Here is a 20,577-nt window from a genome sequence, read left to right on the forward strand (position 1 = left end):
GTGAGCTGAGCTGATATTCTCTCATCCGCAGAGGGCAGGGAACCATTTCTAGGAGTGTTTGCTGGGCTGCATCATTACTGAAAGCAGCTAGAAAGCAGTATTGACGTTGTGTCACTGGGCTGCCCCTTATTGACATTGTGTCACTATGTTGTACTTTATTGGCATTGTGTCGTTGTGTTATACCTTCCTGGTGAAAGATCTTAAATCTCTTTATGTATGATTTACCGGGAGAACATGCCTTTATATAAGGTGAAAAAAAATGGCTTGCCTTCCCTTATACAGATGCTGCTGCTCTCATCCTGACACTGTGACGTTTAAAAAGGTTTGAGACATAGTTTCTGAGTAATTTAATAATTTTATTAATAAGGCCAGCAGGTTATTAATAAAAGGATGGTCATTTGTCTGTCTCTCTTAGACCAAAGACCCCTAAGGGTGGTGGGGTCACAGTTTATATGCCCTTCAAAGAGGAGGTGTTGCCAAAGGAGGCCTACTCTGCTCTAATTGATTAACACAATGGGAGGTAGGCTGTCTTGGGATGCATGACTTAGGTCACTCAAATCTTGGTCAAAGAAACATCAATTTCCGTATCCCCTGTCTTGATAATAGGGAGAACCAACATTTTCCCAGGACCTGTCTAAGCAAACAAAATGAGCAGGAATACATCCATTACCCTAAATTTAGAATTTCTTTTACTGTCTGATTAGATCTTGGCCTGAGTTCTGAGGGCATTTCTCTGTGTTCTTGGCCTTAGAGGAGATCCAAATACTCTGATTTGCAAAGAATGTTCTAAATTAGTCATAAAAATAAGGCCTGGCCCAAACATATGACATACAAGATTACAGACAGTGTGCCTAATAGGAATTAGCAGGTATTAAAAATGAGCATCCTCTACATTGTCCTGTTTTACTTTTGTTTTGCTTTCATGAGAATATCTATACGTAAGGGGAACATCTGTATCAGCTACAAGGAATTCCTGTTGTGCTGTGTCTTCATAATAATATGGGTAATAGTAGAAGGGAAAAAGGAATCAGTAGTAAATGGGGGTAAGCCTGATGACTATAATGAGGGTCCAGTGTACATGTTTAAAGAAAATGACTTTAAAAAATTCACAAGGCTGTGAATGAAAGCATTGTATTGCAGCGTACACTATAGAGATATCTTAAATAACATCAGTATGAAAATAGTAACACTTTGCTTATATACAGTGCTTTAGAATTTACAAATGAGGACATCCCATCCAATCCTAATCTCAATTTACAAATGAGGTAAGTGAAGGCACAGAAAATGAGGCTTGTGATCCTATAAGTAATAAGTGTCTGAGGAAACATTCAAACCCAGCTCTTGACTCCAACTCCAGCATTCTATTCACGATCTCATGCTTTAGTCCATTTAATCTTCATAACAACCATGTGAAGAACCCAGAGAAGGTATTATCACCATTATATAAATGAGAAAACTAGGGCTCAGAAAAGGTAACTACTTGCTCATGGTCACACAGCTAATAAGTGATGCTACTAGAATTTGAACTCAGTTCTTCTGACTCACAATATAAACAATTTTGTAAATTACAAAAACGCCCACACATTTTGCACTCAGAATTTTCATGAACATCCTGATGGCTAAAGTTTGGTACAATTTGTTTGTTTCGGGAATGTGGGAAAATGAAGGAAGAGGAAGTCAGTTATTAAATTTAGAGAATCAGAGTAATTCAGTCATTTTCCATTCCCCAGACTGCAAAGTTGATTTGTCCTTTCTAATTGATGGGAGCTGGAGCATCGGCAAACGGCGTTTTCGAATCCAGAAGCAGTTCTTAAAGGATGTTAGCCAAGCTCTTGACATCGGCCCAGCTGGTCCACTTCTGGGTATTGTACAATATGGGTAAGTATCATTGGTATCCCCAGAATCATGCACTCTAACTACTTCAATACTGCTGGACAACTGATACCCAAGGACTTACATTAAACATCTATCCATATCAGTAACTAATTTCTCAGGAGCAAACCAGTCAATCCATTGATTTATTAAGTACCTAATATGTGCCAGGTACTATGTTAGTCATTGGGCATATAAAGATAAAAATTAAAAAGGAACCACTCTTAAGGAGCTTCCATCCTATCAATATACATTAAAGACATAATTTCCAATGATACAAATCCCATACAGAAAAAAATGGGGAAAGCATTGAGTTTAAGAGCTTCATATTTAAGTAGGTAGTATTTTTACTTGCATTGGAAGAAATTCCTCCATCTTTGTAAGCTTTCCTCCATCATGCATGTGCAAACAGTCTTATACATCACACATGTATGTATATATGTATTTGTGTGTATGTATTGGGTCTCTCCAAGTAGATTGTGAACTCCTTACAGTAAGTAACACATTTTTGGTAGATTTTGTATTCCCTCACAGACTCTTACATTTACAATCTCACACATAAGCACAGTGCTTACTACAAAGCTGTAGTTCTGTGGTTGATTCAACCTATTGGAAAACCATGGGAGTTGGGCCACAGAATAACAGAATCTCAAAGATGGAAAGGACTTCATTGGCCAACCCACACTCAAAAGAGAATCTCCTCTAGAACAGTCCTCACAAAGGTGCATCCAGCCTTTGCTTAAAGACTTCCAGTGTAGCCCATTCAACTTATGCATGGCTCTGACTGTTAGCAAGTCATAGAACTACAGAATGTCAGAGCAGCAAAGCACTTGAAAGATTATTTAATCCAAGCCCTCTTCCTTTCACAGATGAGAAAGCTGAGTTCCAGAGGTTAAATCACATTATGGATGACTTGGATTTAAATGTCTGTAAATGTTTTCATGCTATAGCCTAACTACATTGAAGTGTCATCTAGGGGTGACATCCTTTGAATTTGGGTTGATGTGACATGACAGAGTCATAAAGCATCATGTCGCTGTTTGTTTGGGATTTTATATTTTTTACTTTTAATCTAGTGAAGTTACTTGAAATGTCTTAAAGTTACTTTGGTATAGTTTGCTCTTCCAAGGTAAGATAGGTAAAAAGACTTTAAGATAAGATGGTCCAGGTCTTGTAGTATATTTGAAGCCACTTGGAAGATTATGTATATAAAATGCTTTGTAACCCTCAAAGTGTAACAAAATGTTCCATTTACATGATTATTTTGCTTGAAAAGGGCCACACAGAATGATGGTTTTTTCTTAAAGACAAGGTTTTTGGTATTAGCTCCCACCTGGAAAGTAGACTAACAGAATGTTAAAATTGAAATAAAAGAAATGGAAGGAAGGGATTTTAAACAACATCTAGTTCAGTGCCTCGCTTCCATTTTACAAATGAAGAAACTGAAGACCACAGAGGGTATGATTTAACCAAGGTCATAAAGCTAGGAAAAGGCAGAGATAAGACTGACCTTGGTCTTCTGATTCTAAGTTCTTGGCTCTTTCAACTATCTGTAACAACAATGCCGCTAGCAGCTGCTATGGAGGTGTAAGGCCAATGACACCAGCACACAGGAGGGCTTCTAGCACAGGTTTTTTGATCTGCTTTTCTAAGGAAAGCAACGTTGAGGGGTTTACAATCTCACTTTAATTAAACATACATATATTATTCACTTGGTGCAGGGGAAAAAGTCAGCACCCTGAACTTCAGAGAAAACACAAACAGAAATTACAAGCAAAAATTATATAAACAGAGCAAATAGCGCAAATCAGCAGACAGGGCTTCTGTCTGTCCATAGCAATACATACATAGTTACCAGAGAGAGAAGCACCAACATCTGGGTTTTCAAAGCCGGGGGGGGGGCGGTGCTCCTTAACGGCTACCCAGAGTCTCATCTGGCCAAATCACGTGAACAGTCTTCCCATGACTAAGCCCCCAAAGCAAAATGCTAACCTCAGAGTATATATACACTTCTTCAGGGTCAGAGGGAGTCACAACCATGTGACTCAAACTCATGTGACTAAGGCTTTCTTGTGATTTAAGCAGGTCACCGAAGACTCTTGATTCAATCAAAGACTCTCGATTGAAACAAAGGCAAGACTTGGTCAAAGACACTTGATTGCCTTAGTGCTGAGAAGCGTTCCAAAAGAAAAAAACAGCCAGTCTTACTTTGCTTGCCATTACACTATCCCACGTTGCCTTTGAATGCGGGTTTTCGAACTTTTTCTTTTTTTTTTTTTTATTAATGCAATTTATTTATTTAACAAATTTGATTTTCAGCATTGATTTTCACAACAGTTTGAATTACAAATTTTCTCCCCATTTCTGCCCTCCCCCCCCACTCCAAGATGGCGTATATTCTGGTTACCCTGTTCCCCAGTCAGCCCTCCCCTCTATCACCCCCCTCCCCTCTCATCCCCTTTTCCCTTCCTTTCTTGTAGGGCAAGATAAATTTCTACGCCCCATTGCCTGTGTATCTTATTTTTTAGTTGCATACAAAAAGTTTTTTTTGTTTTTGAACATCTGATTTTAAAACTTTGAGTTCCAAATTCCCTTCCCTCTTCCCTTCCCACCCACCCTCCCTAAGAAGTTGAGCAATTCAACCTAGGCCACACATGTATTATTATGTATAACCCTTCCACAATATTCATGTTGTGAAAGGCTAACTACATTTTGCTCCTTCCCAACCCATCTGGCTTTATTGAATTTTCTTCCTTGACCCTGTCCCCTTTCCAAAGTGTTTGTTTTGATTACCTCCACCCCCATCTGCCCTCCACTCCATCATCCCCCTGCCTTTTATTTATTTTTTTTTTATCTTCCAGCCTCTTCTTTCCTGTGGGGTAAGATACCCAACTGAGTATGTATGGTATTCCCCCTCAGGCCAAATCTGATGAGAGCAAGGTTCACTCATTCCCCCCTCACCTGCCCACTCCCCTCCTCTCCTAGAACTGCTTCCTCTTGCCACCTTTATGGGAGATAATCCACCCCATTCTATCTCTCCCTATCTCCCTCTCTCAGTGAGTTACTCTCTCATCCCTTAATTTCATTTTATTTCTTTTAGCTATCTTCCCTTCATCCTCAACTCACCCTGTGTCTGCTCTCTTTCTTTTACATATATATATATACACATACATACACATACATACATATACACATAGATACATGCATACATACACATTCACTTATATATATACATAAACATATATATATGCATATATATATATGCATATTCCCTTCAACTACCCTAATACTGAGGTCTCATGAATCATACTCATCATCTTTCCATGTAGGAATGTAAACAAAACAGTCCAACTTTAGTAAGCCCCTTGCAATTTCCGTTTCTTGATTACCTTTTCATGCTTCTCTTGATTCTTGTGTTTGAAAGTCAAATTTTCTATTCAGTTCTGTTCTTTTCACTGAGAAAGCTTGAAAGTCCTCCATTTTATTGAAAGTCCATATTTTGCCTTGGAACATGATACTCAGTTTTGCTGGGTAGGTGATTCTAGGTTTTAATCCTAGCTCCATTGACCTCCGGAATATCGCATTCCAAGCCCTTCGATCTCTTAATGTAGAAGCTGCCAGATCTTGGGTTATTCTGATTGGGTTTCCACAATATTCAAATTGTTTCTTTCTGGCTGCTTGCAGTATTTTCTCCTTGATCTGGGAGCTCTGGAATTTGGCAACAATATTCCTAGGAGATTTCTTTTTGGGATCTATTTGCGGAGGCGATCGATGGATTCTTTCAATTTCTATTTTGCCCTGTGGCTCTAGAATATCAGGGCAGTTCTCCTTGATAATTTCCTGAAAGATGGTATCTAGGCTCTTTTTTTGATCATGGCTTTCAGGTAGTCCAATAATTTTTAAATTATCTCTCCTGGATCTATTTTCCAGGTCAGTGGTTTTTCCAAGGAGATATTTCACATTGTCTTCCATTTTTTCATTCCTCTGGTTCTGTTTTATAATATCCTGATTTCTCATAAAGTCACTAGCTTCCACTTGCTCCAATCTAATTTTTAAAGTAGTATTTTCTTCAGTGGTCTTTTGGACCTCCTTTTCCATTTGGCTAATTCTGCCTTTCAAGGAATTCTTCTCCTCATTGGCTTTTTGGAGCTCTTTTGCCATTTGAGTTAGTCTATTTTGTAAGGTGTTGTTTTCTTCAGTGTATTTTTCAGTATTTTTTTGGGTCTCCTTTAGCAAGTCATTGACTTGTTTTTCATGGTTTTCTCGCATCCTTCTTATTTCTCTTCCCAATTTTTCCTCTACTTCTCTAACTTGCTTTTCCAAATCCTTTTTGAGTTCTTCTATGGTCTGGGGCCAGTTCATGTTTTTCTTGGAGGCTTTGGTTGTAGGCTCTATGACTTTGCTGTCTTCTTTAGGCTGTATGTTTTGGTCTTCTTTGTCACCAAAGAAAGAATCCAAAGTCTGAGACTGAATCTGGGCGCGTTTTCGCGTCCTGGCCATATTCCCAACCAACTAACTTGACCCTTGAGTTTTTCAGTGGGGTATGACTGCTTGTAGATTACAGAGTTCTATGTTCTACGTTTGGGGGGGAGGTGCCAGCTCTGTCAGAGCCGCACTCCTCCTTCCCCAAGGACCCCCAGTCCAGACTGGGCTCAGATCTTCGGCAGGCTGTGCACCCCTGCTGTGATCCGCCACTTAATTCCCCCCACCAGGTGGGCCTGGAGCCGGAAGTAACAACAGCTGTAGCTGCCCCACCTCCGCTGCCCCCGGGGCTGGAAGCCGAACCGCGAACTCCTTCCACTCCCGCAGCTTTTCCCACTAACCTTCTCCGCAGTCTTTGGTGTTTGTGGGTCGAGGGGTCTGGTAACTGCCGCAGCTCACATATTCAGGGCCGAACTTTTTCTATTATGAATAAAGGTATAATTTTAATACAGAGATAATAAAGGAATAAAATGGAACAGAGACCTTATAGGCTATTTAATCAAACTCCCTCATTTTATAAATGATGAACAGGCAACAGAGAAGGTAACTCATATTTATATAGGCTGTACCAAAATTCTTATTGAAATGTTAACTTGGCGGATCATGGATGCCCATGGTTACGTCTTTGAAACTGTTTGTAGCACACAAGCCATCACTGGCCATATGCTCCTGCATGTTAATATATTTACATCCATCTTTCCTTTGCCTCTTGGGTCACTTGTAATTGAGGTTGTTCTAACATTATGATACTCTATGTTGTTCAGCATGCAACATTGCCAGAAGGATGTTGGGATTACTAGCAATGAACTTTTGAGGCATCAAGTGATTTGGGATCATTGAAAGTACAGAACGCTTTCCCCAATGAGATCCTCCTGTTCAGTTCTGGGCCCAGCAGACTGTTCATCTATATCAGTTGTCTAAAACATGTTTTGATGAACTTGCCCAACAGGCATTTATTTCCTATCCTCCAATCTAATTTCTTCCCACAATCAAAACGACACGTGTTGTTCATCTGCTTTGTTTTTCCTCTTGGAATTACTAGTCCAATTTCTTTTGCGGAACTGTAGTGTTACAGGACTTAGTTCAACCAGCAAAATGTCATCTGTAATTATGAGCATCTGGAGAACATCACTCTTATATTGTGAAGGAAGTTCTCCATGATCCTGGCAAACCCCTTTGGCAAGCTGAGGTCTCTCTGTTGGGTGTCTTACGTGATAGTGAGAGTCAACAGATTGTTGACCAAAGTTATTTCTGTGGTTACATCTGTCACAAGTCATGTATGAGCAGGAGATACTTTGCTGGAGAAGAGCCATTCAGCCTAAATTTTGCTCTTTCCGGACAAGTGTTTTTTTTTTCTTTTTGAGTAATAAACATAAAGTAGTATCTTATATTCTTTGTGCCCTTCAGACCACTGTGGGACTAGAGCAAACTATTTGCAAAGATCTACCTTTCCCTTCTCATGCTTTCATCAAGAATATACTCAATGTCATGGGATGTTATCAAAAATACTGCCTAGCCATGAGAAAGTGTAACAACAATGCTACTTGTAGCTACCATGGCTATATAAGCCCAATAACCCCAGCACACAGGAGGGCTACAAGCTCAGGTTCGTTGATCTGCTTTCCTGAGGAAAGCAACTTAAAGGGGTTTACAATCTCACTTTAATCAAACATATATATATATATATATATATATATATATATATATATATATCTCATTCACTTAGTTCCGGGGGGAAAAGCCAGCACCTAGAACTTCAGAGCAAATACAAACAGAAATTACAAACAGAGACAATATAAGATCAACAGACAGGTTTCTAACCACCTAACTAAAGCAACACATACATAGTTACCAGAGAGAGAAGCACCAACATCTGGTTTTCAAAACCAGGTGGCTATTGATGGCTACCCAGAGTCTCATCTGGCCAAATTACCAATGTTCTTCCAATGAGTGAGCCCCAAATAAAATGCTAATCTCAGAGTATTATACCCTTTTTCAGGGCCTGAGGGCTTCTCACCTCTCAAAGGCTTCACACTTCTCATGCAAAAGGGTGTGAGCCTTCCTACAAACAAAGGCAAGACTCAGTCAAAGGCACTTGATTGCCTTAGTGCTGAGAAACACTCCAAAAGAAAAAAACATTAAAAAGTCCCACTTTACTTTCCCTCACAGAAAGTTGGCATACCTATTGTTTTATGTCCTTGGTCACTCTTTTTTTGGATAATAATACAGTCTTTTCCATTCTACTGGAATCTTCTTCTCTTTGAGACATATTGAAAATTATTCTTAGAGTACCCTTAAGATAGGTCACCTTCAGTATGGTTTTTCTTCTATATATGTGTGGTCAGGTCTAACTGCTCTTCCCAAGTTTATTCTAAAGTCCATTGCTATTTCCTAGGGTAATGAGGTGAGGGAGTCCAAATGTAGGCATTTCACTGTCGGGAATATATCACCATAAAAATATTAGGAGATATGTTCCAGTTTGTTTCTATTTGTTTTCTACCCTCCCCCATGAATGCTCTCAAGAGCTTAAGTGAACTTTGACATAAAGCTTTCTGTCTACTGCTCTATACACAACCTTGATTCAATTTAACAGACATTTAATTGTCTACTGCATCCTGCACCCTAGCTGGGTGCTATGGATACAAAGGTGAATATGTGACAGTCCTTGCCTTCACAAAGCCCTCAGGAGACAACAACCTCACGAATAGTGACAATACAAAACAGAATAAAAGTACAAAGAGAATTTGAAACAATGGAGAGAGAGAAGCAAAGAAAGAGAGAAAAACAGATAGAGAAGCAAAGACAAAGAAAAAGAAAAGCGGAGAAAAAGAAAAGGTGAGAGAGAGAGAGAAAAGAAGGGAGAGAAGAAAGCAAAGAAAAAGAGAGAAAAAAGAAGAGAGAGAAGAAAAGCAAAGAAAAACAGAGAAAAGAATAAGAAAGAAATAAAAGAAGAGAAAAAGAGAAAGAGAGACAGAGAAAAGAGAAGGCGGGGTGGGGGTAGGGGTAAGGGGACACAAGGGATGGGGGAGGGGGGAGAGAAGAGGTTTCTTCTGGCTAGGAGAAATAGGAAAAGCTTCATAGACCAGGGCCTTGAATGAAGGATAAAATTTCAACCAGCAGAAATGGGCCACAGGGAGCCCAGGCACAGGGAATGGTGTAAGCAAAGGCAAAGGCAAGAAAAAGACACTGAATAGAATAGTTTGATTAGAAAGCAGGAAGACTTTAGGCAAGTCACTTAACCTTGATGGGCCTCCGTTTCCTCGTCTATAAAATGAGAGATTTGGACAAGATGGCCTTCAAGGTCCCCTGCTCTAAATCTATGATTCTGTGATCCTAGAGAGCATAAGAGAGAGATTGTGCTGGAAAGGATGTTTGAGGGTAGGTTTTAAAAAATGCTGACATCATAACATTTACCTAGCATTGACCCCATATAAGGCCCAGTGCAAGGTCCCGGGAATACAAAGAGAATGACATAGTCCAAGGTCTTAAGGAGCTCACATTTGGGAGAGGGGAGCACAGGGGTGAAATACAACTTGCATAGGTAGATAGGACTGGACCTGCAATGTCATTGTTTTGGGGAACTCCAAGATGTGGAAACTCCCTTTACTAGTGCAGAATAGCACCTTCTCTGCAACTGAGTCTTCTGAGAAGTTAGATGACTGGCCTAGGGTCCCTCAGCCAGTAATACTATCAGAAGCAGACCTTGAACACAGGACTTTATGACTCCAAGACCAGCTCACTACCCATTAGGCAACACTGCCACTTGTGTACATACTTAAGTGTAATCAAAGGTAGGGAATGATGAGGATGAAGATGTTATTCTAACAAAGTGCTCTAAGATATGCTATGGATAAAAGTGCTATGGATACAAAGGTGAATATGTGACAGTCCTTGCCTTCACAAAGCCCTCAGGAGACAACAACCTCATGAATAGTGACAATACAAAACAGAGTAAAAGTACAAAGAGAATTTAAAACAATGGAGAGATAGAAGCAAAGAAAGAGAGAAAAACAGAAAAATGAAGAGGAAAACTCTCAGTCGATAGAGTGAAGAGATCAGAGAAGGAAGGCATCATGAGGCACCTAAGCTTGACAAAAGGGAAGAATTCTGTGAAGTAGAGATGAGGATGGAGTGCCTTCCAGTGGAGAGCAAGAGGGGGAGAATGGCCTGAAAGAATGCAGAAGGGTGGGAGGCAGCATGCTAGAGTCAGGGGACAGTCATGGACTGTCTAGTTTGACTGGGACTTACAGTACAATACAGGAGACTAATGCGAAATAAAGCTGAAAAGCTAGGCTGAAGCCAGGGTGTGGAGGGTCTAAGGAGTGTGGGCTTTATTCTGTAGGCATTGGGGAATGATTGAGGGTTTTTATATAAAAATAACAGATTGCTCCAAATGCCAGCTTACATTTCTTCTCATCAAGACACCTATTTTGAGAACTTCAAATTGAAAGAGGAAAGGGTTTCTATGTTCCTTCGGTCATATTTTCTTCTTTTTCAAAATGTCAGCCTATTTTATTTAATGTGTTATTTTTAAAAACAGCAAACTGAAAGCAGACTTATATAAAGATGAAATATAAGCACCTTAGTGCCAGATGTCCCAAGCCCATTTTATACGGGGGACAAAGACTGGTGTGTTATCTAACATTAGAAATAGTTTGGGGTTTTTTTACAAGCTTGTATGCAGCAATTTTATAGCATAATATGAAAATAAAGTGATAAACATGTCAAGCGAGAAATGGAGTGAGCATTGATTGGTGAAAAGCATAGCAGAGAGAGGAAGAGCTTCTACAAACATCCCCCTTTCCCTGTTTTTCTAATGTGATCGATATCAATAGAAAAGAATTTACCCTAATCCCATCCAACAACATTTTTTTAGAATCATTTCAATCAGTGCTTTAATATCCAGTATCATGATTAATGTGAAGCCCAGAGAGACAAAGGCATGTTTGTTTTTCTTTGTCATAAGTGCTTTGAAAGTGAATTTGTTAGCATAGGGCCATATGATGAGCTTAGCATACTTCCTGGAACATAGTAGGCATTTAATAAATGCTTATTGATTGACTGACTGGTGTTTTCCTAACTTAGTACTCCATCTCTAGCCTCCATGTCTTTATCAGGACTGTACTCCTCCCCTTGTCTGCAGTACACTCCTTTCTCACCTCTGCATCTTAGAATCTCTAGCCTCTTTCACTGGTCAGTTCAAGTGCCATCTCCTAGAGAAGCCTTCCCTTGTTCTGTTTGCTCTTGGTTCTCTCTCTCTCTCTCTCTCTCTCTCTCTCTCTCTCTCTCTCTCTCTCTCTCTCTCTCTTATATCTCTCTCTCTTCTATCTCTCTCTTTCTGATTTTGTCTCTGCCTCTCTCTGTCTCTCTGTCTCTGTCTCTGTCTCTCTCTTTCCCCTCAAGTCTTCATGGCCATACTTAACTGTTTACATCTTCTCTCCCTGTCTGGTGGAATGTGTGCTCCTTGAAGGCTAGGACTGTTTTTGTTTTGCCTTTGTACATGCTTGTTGGGTTGGATTAGATTGGAATGGATGATGGAACAGAAGTGACTGAAAGGAGAGACAAGAAAACTGAGATTTAGTCATTTATGTGACTTTGAGCAAGTGCTCTAATCTCTCTGGGCCTCAGTATCCTCATCTGATACATTTGACCCAGATGAAGCGCCGTCCAGCGTTAGCACTCTGTGATTCTGTGCACAGTAGGGATTCATTCCAACTATGAGTGCTGTTTGGCTGAGACGAAGCGTTTTCTGGTCTTCCCAGCACAGAACTATGATCATTCTACCCTAATAATGAGATGATGGGATAGAGTTGGGTCAGACATCTAACCAGTGAAGCGCTGGTTACAAAATACATTGCCAAGGGGCAGCTAGAGTTGCCTTTGGTAAAAGAAAAAAGCAATTCCTTCTTCTCACTGGGAATGTAGAGACTAAAAGAGAGAAGAATTTATCTAACCGAAATTGCTTTTGAAGCCTGGGCTCTACTCTGGGTGGCCTCCTTGTTCATGTTCTTCATCAGATATAGCTTACCCTCACAGCATCCCTGGGCTGGCCAAGAATGAAAACGACGTTGTGGTTCAGTCATTTCAGTTGTGTCTGACTCTACGTGATCCCATTTGGGGTTTTCTTGGCAAAGATACTGCAGTGGTTTGCCATTTCCTTCTCCAGCTCATTTTACAGATGAGGAAACTGAGGCTAACAGGGTCAAATGACTTGCCCAGGGTCACACAGCTACCAAGTATCTGAGGTTAAATTTGAACTCGAGGAGTCTTATTGACTCTAGGCCCAGCTCTCTATCCTCTGCGCCACCTAGGAGCCAAAGAAAGCAAAATATCAATTCACTAGCATGTAGCATTTTACTTATGTTTTGCCTATGTAATTTCATTGGGCCCTACAACAACCCTATGAAGGAGGAAGAATAAGTGTGAGCCCCATTTTAGAGATGAGGAAACTGAAATTCAGAAGGTTTAAGTGACTTACCTAAGGTCACACAACTGCCAGTACATGATGAAGTGGGAACATGAACCCAGATCTCCTAAACTATACAGGTTAGTGTCCTTTCCACCACAGCATGTTAATTCTTCTTAAATGCTGGTACCTCACTTAGAGGGATGCATGTTGACCAATCACAAGCAATTATTGGGTATACAAAGACAAAAGCCCTCAAGGAGTTTGCATTCTACTAGGAAACTACAACATGTGCACAGCTTAATAGATGTATTTCTAGAGGGTGTGTGTGCGTGTGTGTGTGTGTGTGTGTGTGTGTGTGTGTGTGTGTACTTTTTAAGAGAGGTTGTATATGTCATAAATCCAGTTTCTGGACAAACTCTTTGTTTATGCTGAATTCCCTATAATCCGTGTTTAAATCTCACCTGACACACGTTGGCTGGGTAAATCACTTCGTTTCCCAGCACTCTGAGCTCCCCTCTGAGACCCCACAGGTCACAGATAATGATGACTGGCCTTGGGAGAGGGAGTTTCCTGTTCCACCCCACTCACTACCTTGTTCACAAACTCTAGGAACAGTCTTTCAAGTGACAGCATAGTACAGTAGAAAGAGGACTGAATGTGGGGTCAGAGGTTGTTGTTTAGTTGTTTTCAGTCGTGTCTGACTCTTTGTGACCCCATTTGGGATTTTCTCGGCAAAGATACTGGAGTGGTTTTACCATTTCTTTCACCAGCTCCTTTTACGGAAGAGGGAAACAGGGTTAAATGACTTGCCCAGGGTCATATAGCTAGTAAGTGTCTGAGGGCAGATTTAAACTCAGGTCTTGTTGACTCTAGGCCCAGCACTCTATCCACTGCACAGGGGACCTGGGTTCAAATCCTACCTCCTATACTCTCTGTGTGATATTGATGAAATCATTTAATTTCCCAGGACTTCTCACCCTCTGCTAGGATGAGCTGATACTGAAGCTAACTGGCTATTTCTACTTCCAGGCAGAGGGTCTCCTTCCTGTGTTGGAACAAAAATTCTGACGGCCCTCACCCTTTACTTGTACCACACACAACAACGGCAGCAGCAGCAACATTTCAGAATTAAAATTGCATAGCTTATGTATGTGTAATTGCATTTAATAGGAGCCGGAACGCTTGGAGATACATGTAAAAAGCCAAATGAAAGACTGGCTGGAACAAGTAGCTATTAGATGAACTTAGCCAGCGTAATGAGTAAGGCCACCAAGGCTGCCCGTGGCTTGGGAGTTGGAGCCTGGATCCACAGGTAGTAAAAGCTGCCAAGACTCTGAATCTAAAAATGGTCTCTTTTTCGATCACAGTTTCAGCCTACGTTGAACATAATTGCACATGTCGCCTTCTACTTTGTGATCGTAATGATTATAAATGTTTGGAATAGGAACGTTTGGAAAAACAGCAAAATGTTGATTTTTCCATTTTAAAAAAAATTACAATTTTCTGACCCCATGGTTACATTACAGAGCCCCCTCTATTCTTTATTGAAGGTCTCGCCTCCAAGTCACTCCATAATGCTTTCATTCTTTTGGAAGAATATCTTAGGTCAGCCCTCCACTTAAGGTGGCAAAGGACATTCATACAACATAAAACATTCTTTGGAGTTTGGGATGGGGGAGGGGTTGTGTTTGTTTTTAAATGCAGAGCTTTAGAACATTGAAACTGGAATAGAGCTTTAGAGGGCTTCGGATCCAGCCCTTTCACTCTACAGATAGGAAACTGAGGCTCAGAAAAGAAGAATGTGTCTCCTCAGGCCATATCGTGTATGCATCAGGGACAGAAGGGTTGGAAACCTGGCCTCCAGCCTCCTAGTTGAATGTTCTTTCCACACAGGCTGCCTCCGCCCTCCACCCATCTGTGAAGGAAGTCTGTTCTATGACTCTGGTTGATGCAAAGCCTGTAGACACACATTGACACACACGCATACACGCACACATACACACAACCCCAGAGCTAGAAGGCACCTTAAAGATTATCTCATCTAAAGCCCTCATTTGACAGCTGAGAAATGTATGTGTGTATATTCCACAGAGTTGACAGAATGGATAGAGGAAGACCAGTGGCAGGGTTGATAAAGGATAGCTCTCAAATCCCATTCTCTTAGACATGTCATGAACACATGAAGAAAATTACTAGGTGCCTGGGGGTGGGGGAAGGAGGATATTGGAGAGGGAACTTCTCTCTGTGCAGAAACAAGGCAACGTCTGGGCCCAGCCCCACAACAAGCACAGATCCAAAGGAGAGCTATGAAAAAACCAGAGGCAATAGGTCCACGGATATAGTATGTGGGAACATGAGAGAGTTTGGCTTTGGGATATTAAGATAGATAATTTGGGCTTCAAGTTGGCTCTGCTTATTTCCAACTATTCCTTTGGAAGGAAATCTTTGATATTTCTAGAAAAGATAATCTGGAATGACTTTTAACAACTTATAAAATTACATGTTAAAATAAAATTATCATCTTGCTTAAGAGAAAAAAAACAGCAGTATATCTCTTTCATCACCATTTAAAATAATTCCCATTTCTAAATAAGGTCCTACCTGACACATGGGGTCATATACTACCAGCGCCTCCCCGACTGAGAAAAAAAAAGAGCATGAATTCTATCTCATGGACAGAATAACTTCGATGTAGCTGTGAAAGGCCAATAAGAAATCTGTGGATCTATTAGTTGGGGGTCAATAATCCAATCTAACTCTGCAAGCATTTATTAAACACCTTGTATATTCAATGCACAACACTAGACACCAGGAATACCAAGACAAAACAAAGAACAGCCCTTGCCCTTGGGGACTTTTCATTCTTCTGGGAAGATGCAGCTTGTAAGCAGATATGTATAGACATTATTATTTGAGGAGAGAGAAAGTACTAATAACTAGAGGATCAGGAAAGTATTCCCCTAGGAGGTGCCCCCCTCCAATTGAGCCTTGAAGGGTTCTGTAGATTCTAAGGGGCAGAGGTGAGAAGAAAGATTATTCAAAGCCTGAGTAAAGCCTATTCAAAGGCTCCAAGGTGAGTTTGGGGAAGAGCAAGTAGGCTAACTGGGTCGGAGCAGAAAGTATATGAATGTGAATAATGTGAAATAAATCTAGAAAGGTAAACTGGTTCTAGATCATGAAGTACTCCAAGTGCCAAGTAGAAGAATTGTATTTTATCTTAGAGAGAAGGGGAACCACTAAAGGTTATTGAGCAAAGGAACAACATAGAATTGTGTTTGGGGAAGGTAAATGTTGACAGCAGTGTGGAAGATGGGTTGAAGAAAAAAGATGCAAGAAACCAGGAGTCCACTTAGGAGATTGGTGTAATGTGCGGACAAAAGGGGATGAGAAGATAGCCACATGAGGGGCTAGATGAAAGCCAGTTGGGTGAAATAGTTGTGGAGGCAGAAGCAATAATTCTTAGCAAATGTTTATATATAGGGAATGGGAGAGAAGGAAGAATCAAGGATGATTCTAACCAAGCTTGTGAACCTAGGAGACTGGAAGCATAGTGTTGTCCCCAACAGAAACAGAATAGTTTAGAAGAGGAAAAAGAAGAGGATTGGGTGGATAGATAATGAATTCTATTTTGAATACATTGCTTTTGAGATGTCTACATTACATAAAGTTGGAGATATCCAAAAGTCAGTCAACAAGCATTTATTAAGTGCCTGTTATATGCCAAGACACTGTGCTCAGTGCTTATCATATGAACAGAGAAATTACATTATGCTTAAAGAAATTATAGACAACAAAAAAGTCAGTATTAAACGTGCACTCCAAATAGCATAGTGCCTAAATTATAAAGAAAAAATTAACTAAATTATGACAACAAAAACTAAACCATAGATAATTATACAATAATAGGAAGGAGACTTTAATTTCTTCTCTCTAACCAAAAGATAAACAAAGGGGAAAACGTAGAATTGAACAAACTATTAAGGAATTTAGAGCTAAAAGAATTATGGTGTCTTCTGAATGGAAGCATGTATCTCAGCACTACCTGGCACTTTTACAAATATTCACAATTTGTTAGAGCACAGAGAAATTGAAAATAAATATGAAAAGTTAGGGTGTATACACATCCTTTATAGTCCAAATTATAATAAAAATAGTAATCTGTTAATAAACAAAAGACATACAAAAAGACGCAGGTCTGAATGAAGACTTAATAATGAAATACTAAATAACAAGTTAGTCAAAGAGCAAATCGTAGAAGCAATAATTATGTTATAGATAGTGATAATGATAAGACAACAAACTAAAATTTCTGTGAAGGAACTAAATTAGTCCTTAGAGAAAAAAACATATATCACTAAAATAAGCATTTTTAAGAATTAGAAACTCAAAAATAAACCCCAAGTAAGCAGAAAATAGGAAATCTTAAAAATTAGAGAAAAAGATAAATTAGAAAGCATAAGGACTATAGAACTAATAAAAGTAAAAGCTCATTCCTTGAGACTAAAAACTGATAAAATTTCAACTATATGATTAAAAAGAAAAGGGCAGATAATCAAATCAACAAAATAAAGAATAAAAAAGGTGAAATCATAGAAAAGCTCAAAAGAAATAAAATTATTTTTTTACTATGCACAATTATATGCCAACAAAACTAAGCTGAACAAAGGAAATAAAGGGCTTCCTTCAAAAATATAAAGCACCCAAACTAAGAGAACACCAAATAGAGATCTTCAATAGATCAGTCTCAGAAAAAGAAATTGAAGGATTTATCAAAGAAAAAAAATCTCCTGTTCCTGATGGACTTACAGGAAAATTCTACCAAATTTTTAAACAACAATCAATATTACATAATAATCATCAATGCTACATAATTAATATCAATACTGCATAAATTATTCTCAAAAATTGATAAAGTAGTCAATGAAAATCCTTTTATGAAGCTAATAGAATCCTAATACCTAAACCAGGGAAGGATATGGCAAAGAAGATCTATAGACCAATATCACAAGTTAATATAAAGTCATAAATTTTCAGTAAAATCCTGTCAAACACATTATAGCAATTTATCCAAGAAATCATTGATTTTGACCAAATTTGATTTATACTAGTATGCAAGGAATATTCAACATTAGGAAAATAATTTATTAAATATCCAAATATCACATTTTCTCAATAAATGCAGAAAAAGCCTTTGACAAAGAATATGCATGCTTAAAAAACTAATAAAAGTATAAGCATAGAAGGGTCTTCTTAAATATTATAAAAAGGATCCATCTAAAATTAAAAGCAAGCAACATATGCAATGGTATAGTCAATCAGTCATTAGTTACCTACTGTGTACAGGCTAAAGCACTGGAGATACAAAGAAAGGCAGTCCCTACTTTCAAGGAGCTCACAGTCATAGGAATGGCTAGTTGTCCAGCAAGCTAGTCCCAATTCTTGTGGTTGTTCAAGTGGTCCTAACTGAAACTAATTGTAGGACTTTAAATTTGTCTATTTAATTTCATCAATTCATAGTTCTATTTTATGAATGACAACTTGCAAAGTGGAAAGAACACTGGACTAAGAGACCGATGGCCTAGTTTCTTTTAGTCCCTAACTAGTTGTATGACCTTAGGGAAAATTAAATAACCTTTATGGGTTTCAGCTTCTTTACTTGTCCAATGAGGAGACTGAAAGATGATCTCTAAAGTCCTTTTTAGCTCTGTGAATGTATGCGATCATTTTGAATCTTCATTGTTTCCTGCTATTAGCTGTACCTTGTATTGCCTAAAGATGAATAAGCATCATTTCTTAATGCATTTCTTTAATCTTCAATATGATCACGAACATAAAATGAATAAGGGAGGCCCAGAGAGGTTAAGTGGTATGCCCACAGTTGCATAGGTAAAATATGATAGACATGGAATTTAAACCCAAGTCCAGCATTCTTTATATTATATCATCCTGCCTTCATCTCTAAAATGAAAGGGTTTATTAAAAGAGCTTTAAATTTTCCCCTCTCTTGGACTTTTCATGACTCCAACACTTTATTGTCCCTAGTAAGCTCTGACTAGAGAGAGCAATCCATACAAACTTTCACCTTCCTCACTACTGGGGAAGTGATCTTGCATTTGAAGCAGCCAACTCATGCAGTAAAATAAACATAGCACATACTCCGTGAGTCAACACATCAGTTCCATTTATGACCATTTTGCTTGAGTTTCTACTGTTAGTAGCCCTTCTGAAAACTGTATGTTTAAGGTAATCTCAAGGGAGATTTTTTTTCTAGAAATTGTTCATTCCCTTTCTCTACTACTACTGAATATTAACAGTGAGCAAAGGTGTCAATCATTGTAAAATGTCAATCACCCTAAGGTATCAATCAGCCTGACTCTTGTATTCCTAGAAATTCAGATAAGATTTAACATAATCCTTCATATACCTCATAAATAATACTGGGTGGATGGGCTAGTTGGTGAACAGGTGTGAAGTCACTTTATTCCCTCCTTCCCCTGGACTCACTCCTCCCTTGGACATGGCTTTCTCTTCAACTACTCCCTTCTGGGGGATATAATTTTCTTTCATACTCAGCAGAATTGCCAAAAGAATTTTGCCTTTTTCATTCCAGCCAATCACTGACTGAAGCAATTACTGACTCCCTTTCATCCTAGGGGAATCATCCCAGTGAATGCAATGAGAAATTGTTAAAATAATCAATAAATTCTCTCTTTCCCTTTGACTGCAAACCCCCAGCTAGCCGATATTGACAAAACAGTAAAGTCTCGGTCATTTTCAGGTTTCCCAATTAGCCACCCCTTAATGCTACATCCAAGCACTGGTGTGCATAATTAACCATGGTCTTAAAAGTAAATGAATTAAAGCAAAATATAGTTATAAGATTCCGTAGTCAGCTACTAAGTGGAACAGGCAGCACTTCTTCCCAGGAGCTGTGAGGCCAGGAAGAAGCTGAATAAGAAGCAAATGAAAAAGGGAAGAATTTTCTTCTGTAGACTAGAATGAAGCTCCTCACTAACAGACATCTGCTGTCTTTGCTGAAGTCACTGTCCTGCGTCACAAAGGGTCCTTGTCTTGGTGTGCTATGCTATAATCACCTTGCCATCTTCCTCTCACCAGTGCCCTCCAGTGCAAGGTCAGTTCTCACATGGGCACATGACCACCCATTCTTTGCATGACCATCCCAAACCTCTCTGATCACAGTCTCTTATGACTGGCTGCCTTGCCACTCTAGCAACCCAGACTCCCCCAAGGCTATAACTTCTCTCCCAACTTCAACCAAGGGAATTTCTTCATATCCTCAGAAACCATTGAGAACTGGAAAAAATTGAAGACAAAAGTACTTGCACCCCACTCGTCACTGATCTGTATTCCCAGCAATTTCTGTCACCCCACAATGTTCTCACCAGTTTCCATGATGATAATCCTCCGATAAGCTACTGGAAATACAGAAAACTCTCAATACCAAAGACCTAGGCACTGCAACATGAGAAATGAAATGGTTTTATCCAATGTATCCATAAAGCAAGTGTCACAATATCGATGGTGACCATGAATATGTATATATGCCTGTATAGCTCTGTATTGCAGAATATAAGAGACTCTCCATATAGAAGGCAGAAGAAGTAAAACATTTATTCAGAAACCAGAGGGTCAAATCTCCAAACCAATAACTCCAATTCAACATAGCAGCAATTATATCCCAAAACAAGTAACTACACTTTATCATAACAGCAAAGAACTTAAAACACAACATTATAGCAGGGAGCCAAGCCATCCCATAACCTTCCCTCTGCTGGGGCCTTCCTGTGAACACT

The 20,577-nt window shown here is 39.3% G+C and overlaps 1 protein-coding gene across 1 annotated transcript in view; it reads left to right on the plus strand.

The window, feature by feature from the left end:
• Positions 1–20,577, plus strand: part of VIT (vitrin) — a 199,978-nt gene that overhangs the window by 158,947 nt on the left and 20,454 nt on the right. Inside the window, exon 11 of the mRNA XM_036749928.1 lies at positions 1,731–1,878. Coding sequence (XP_036605823.1) covers positions 1,731–1,878 — 148 coding nt within the window. The remainder of the gene's footprint in view (positions 1–1,730; positions 1,879–20,577) is intronic.

The sequence above is a fragment of the Trichosurus vulpecula genome, chromosome 3 (assembly GCF_011100635.1).
Source record: "Trichosurus vulpecula isolate mTriVul1 chromosome 3, mTriVul1.pri, whole genome shotgun sequence".
Classification (NCBI taxonomy): Eukaryota; Metazoa; Chordata; class Mammalia; order Diprotodontia; family Phalangeridae; genus Trichosurus; species Trichosurus vulpecula.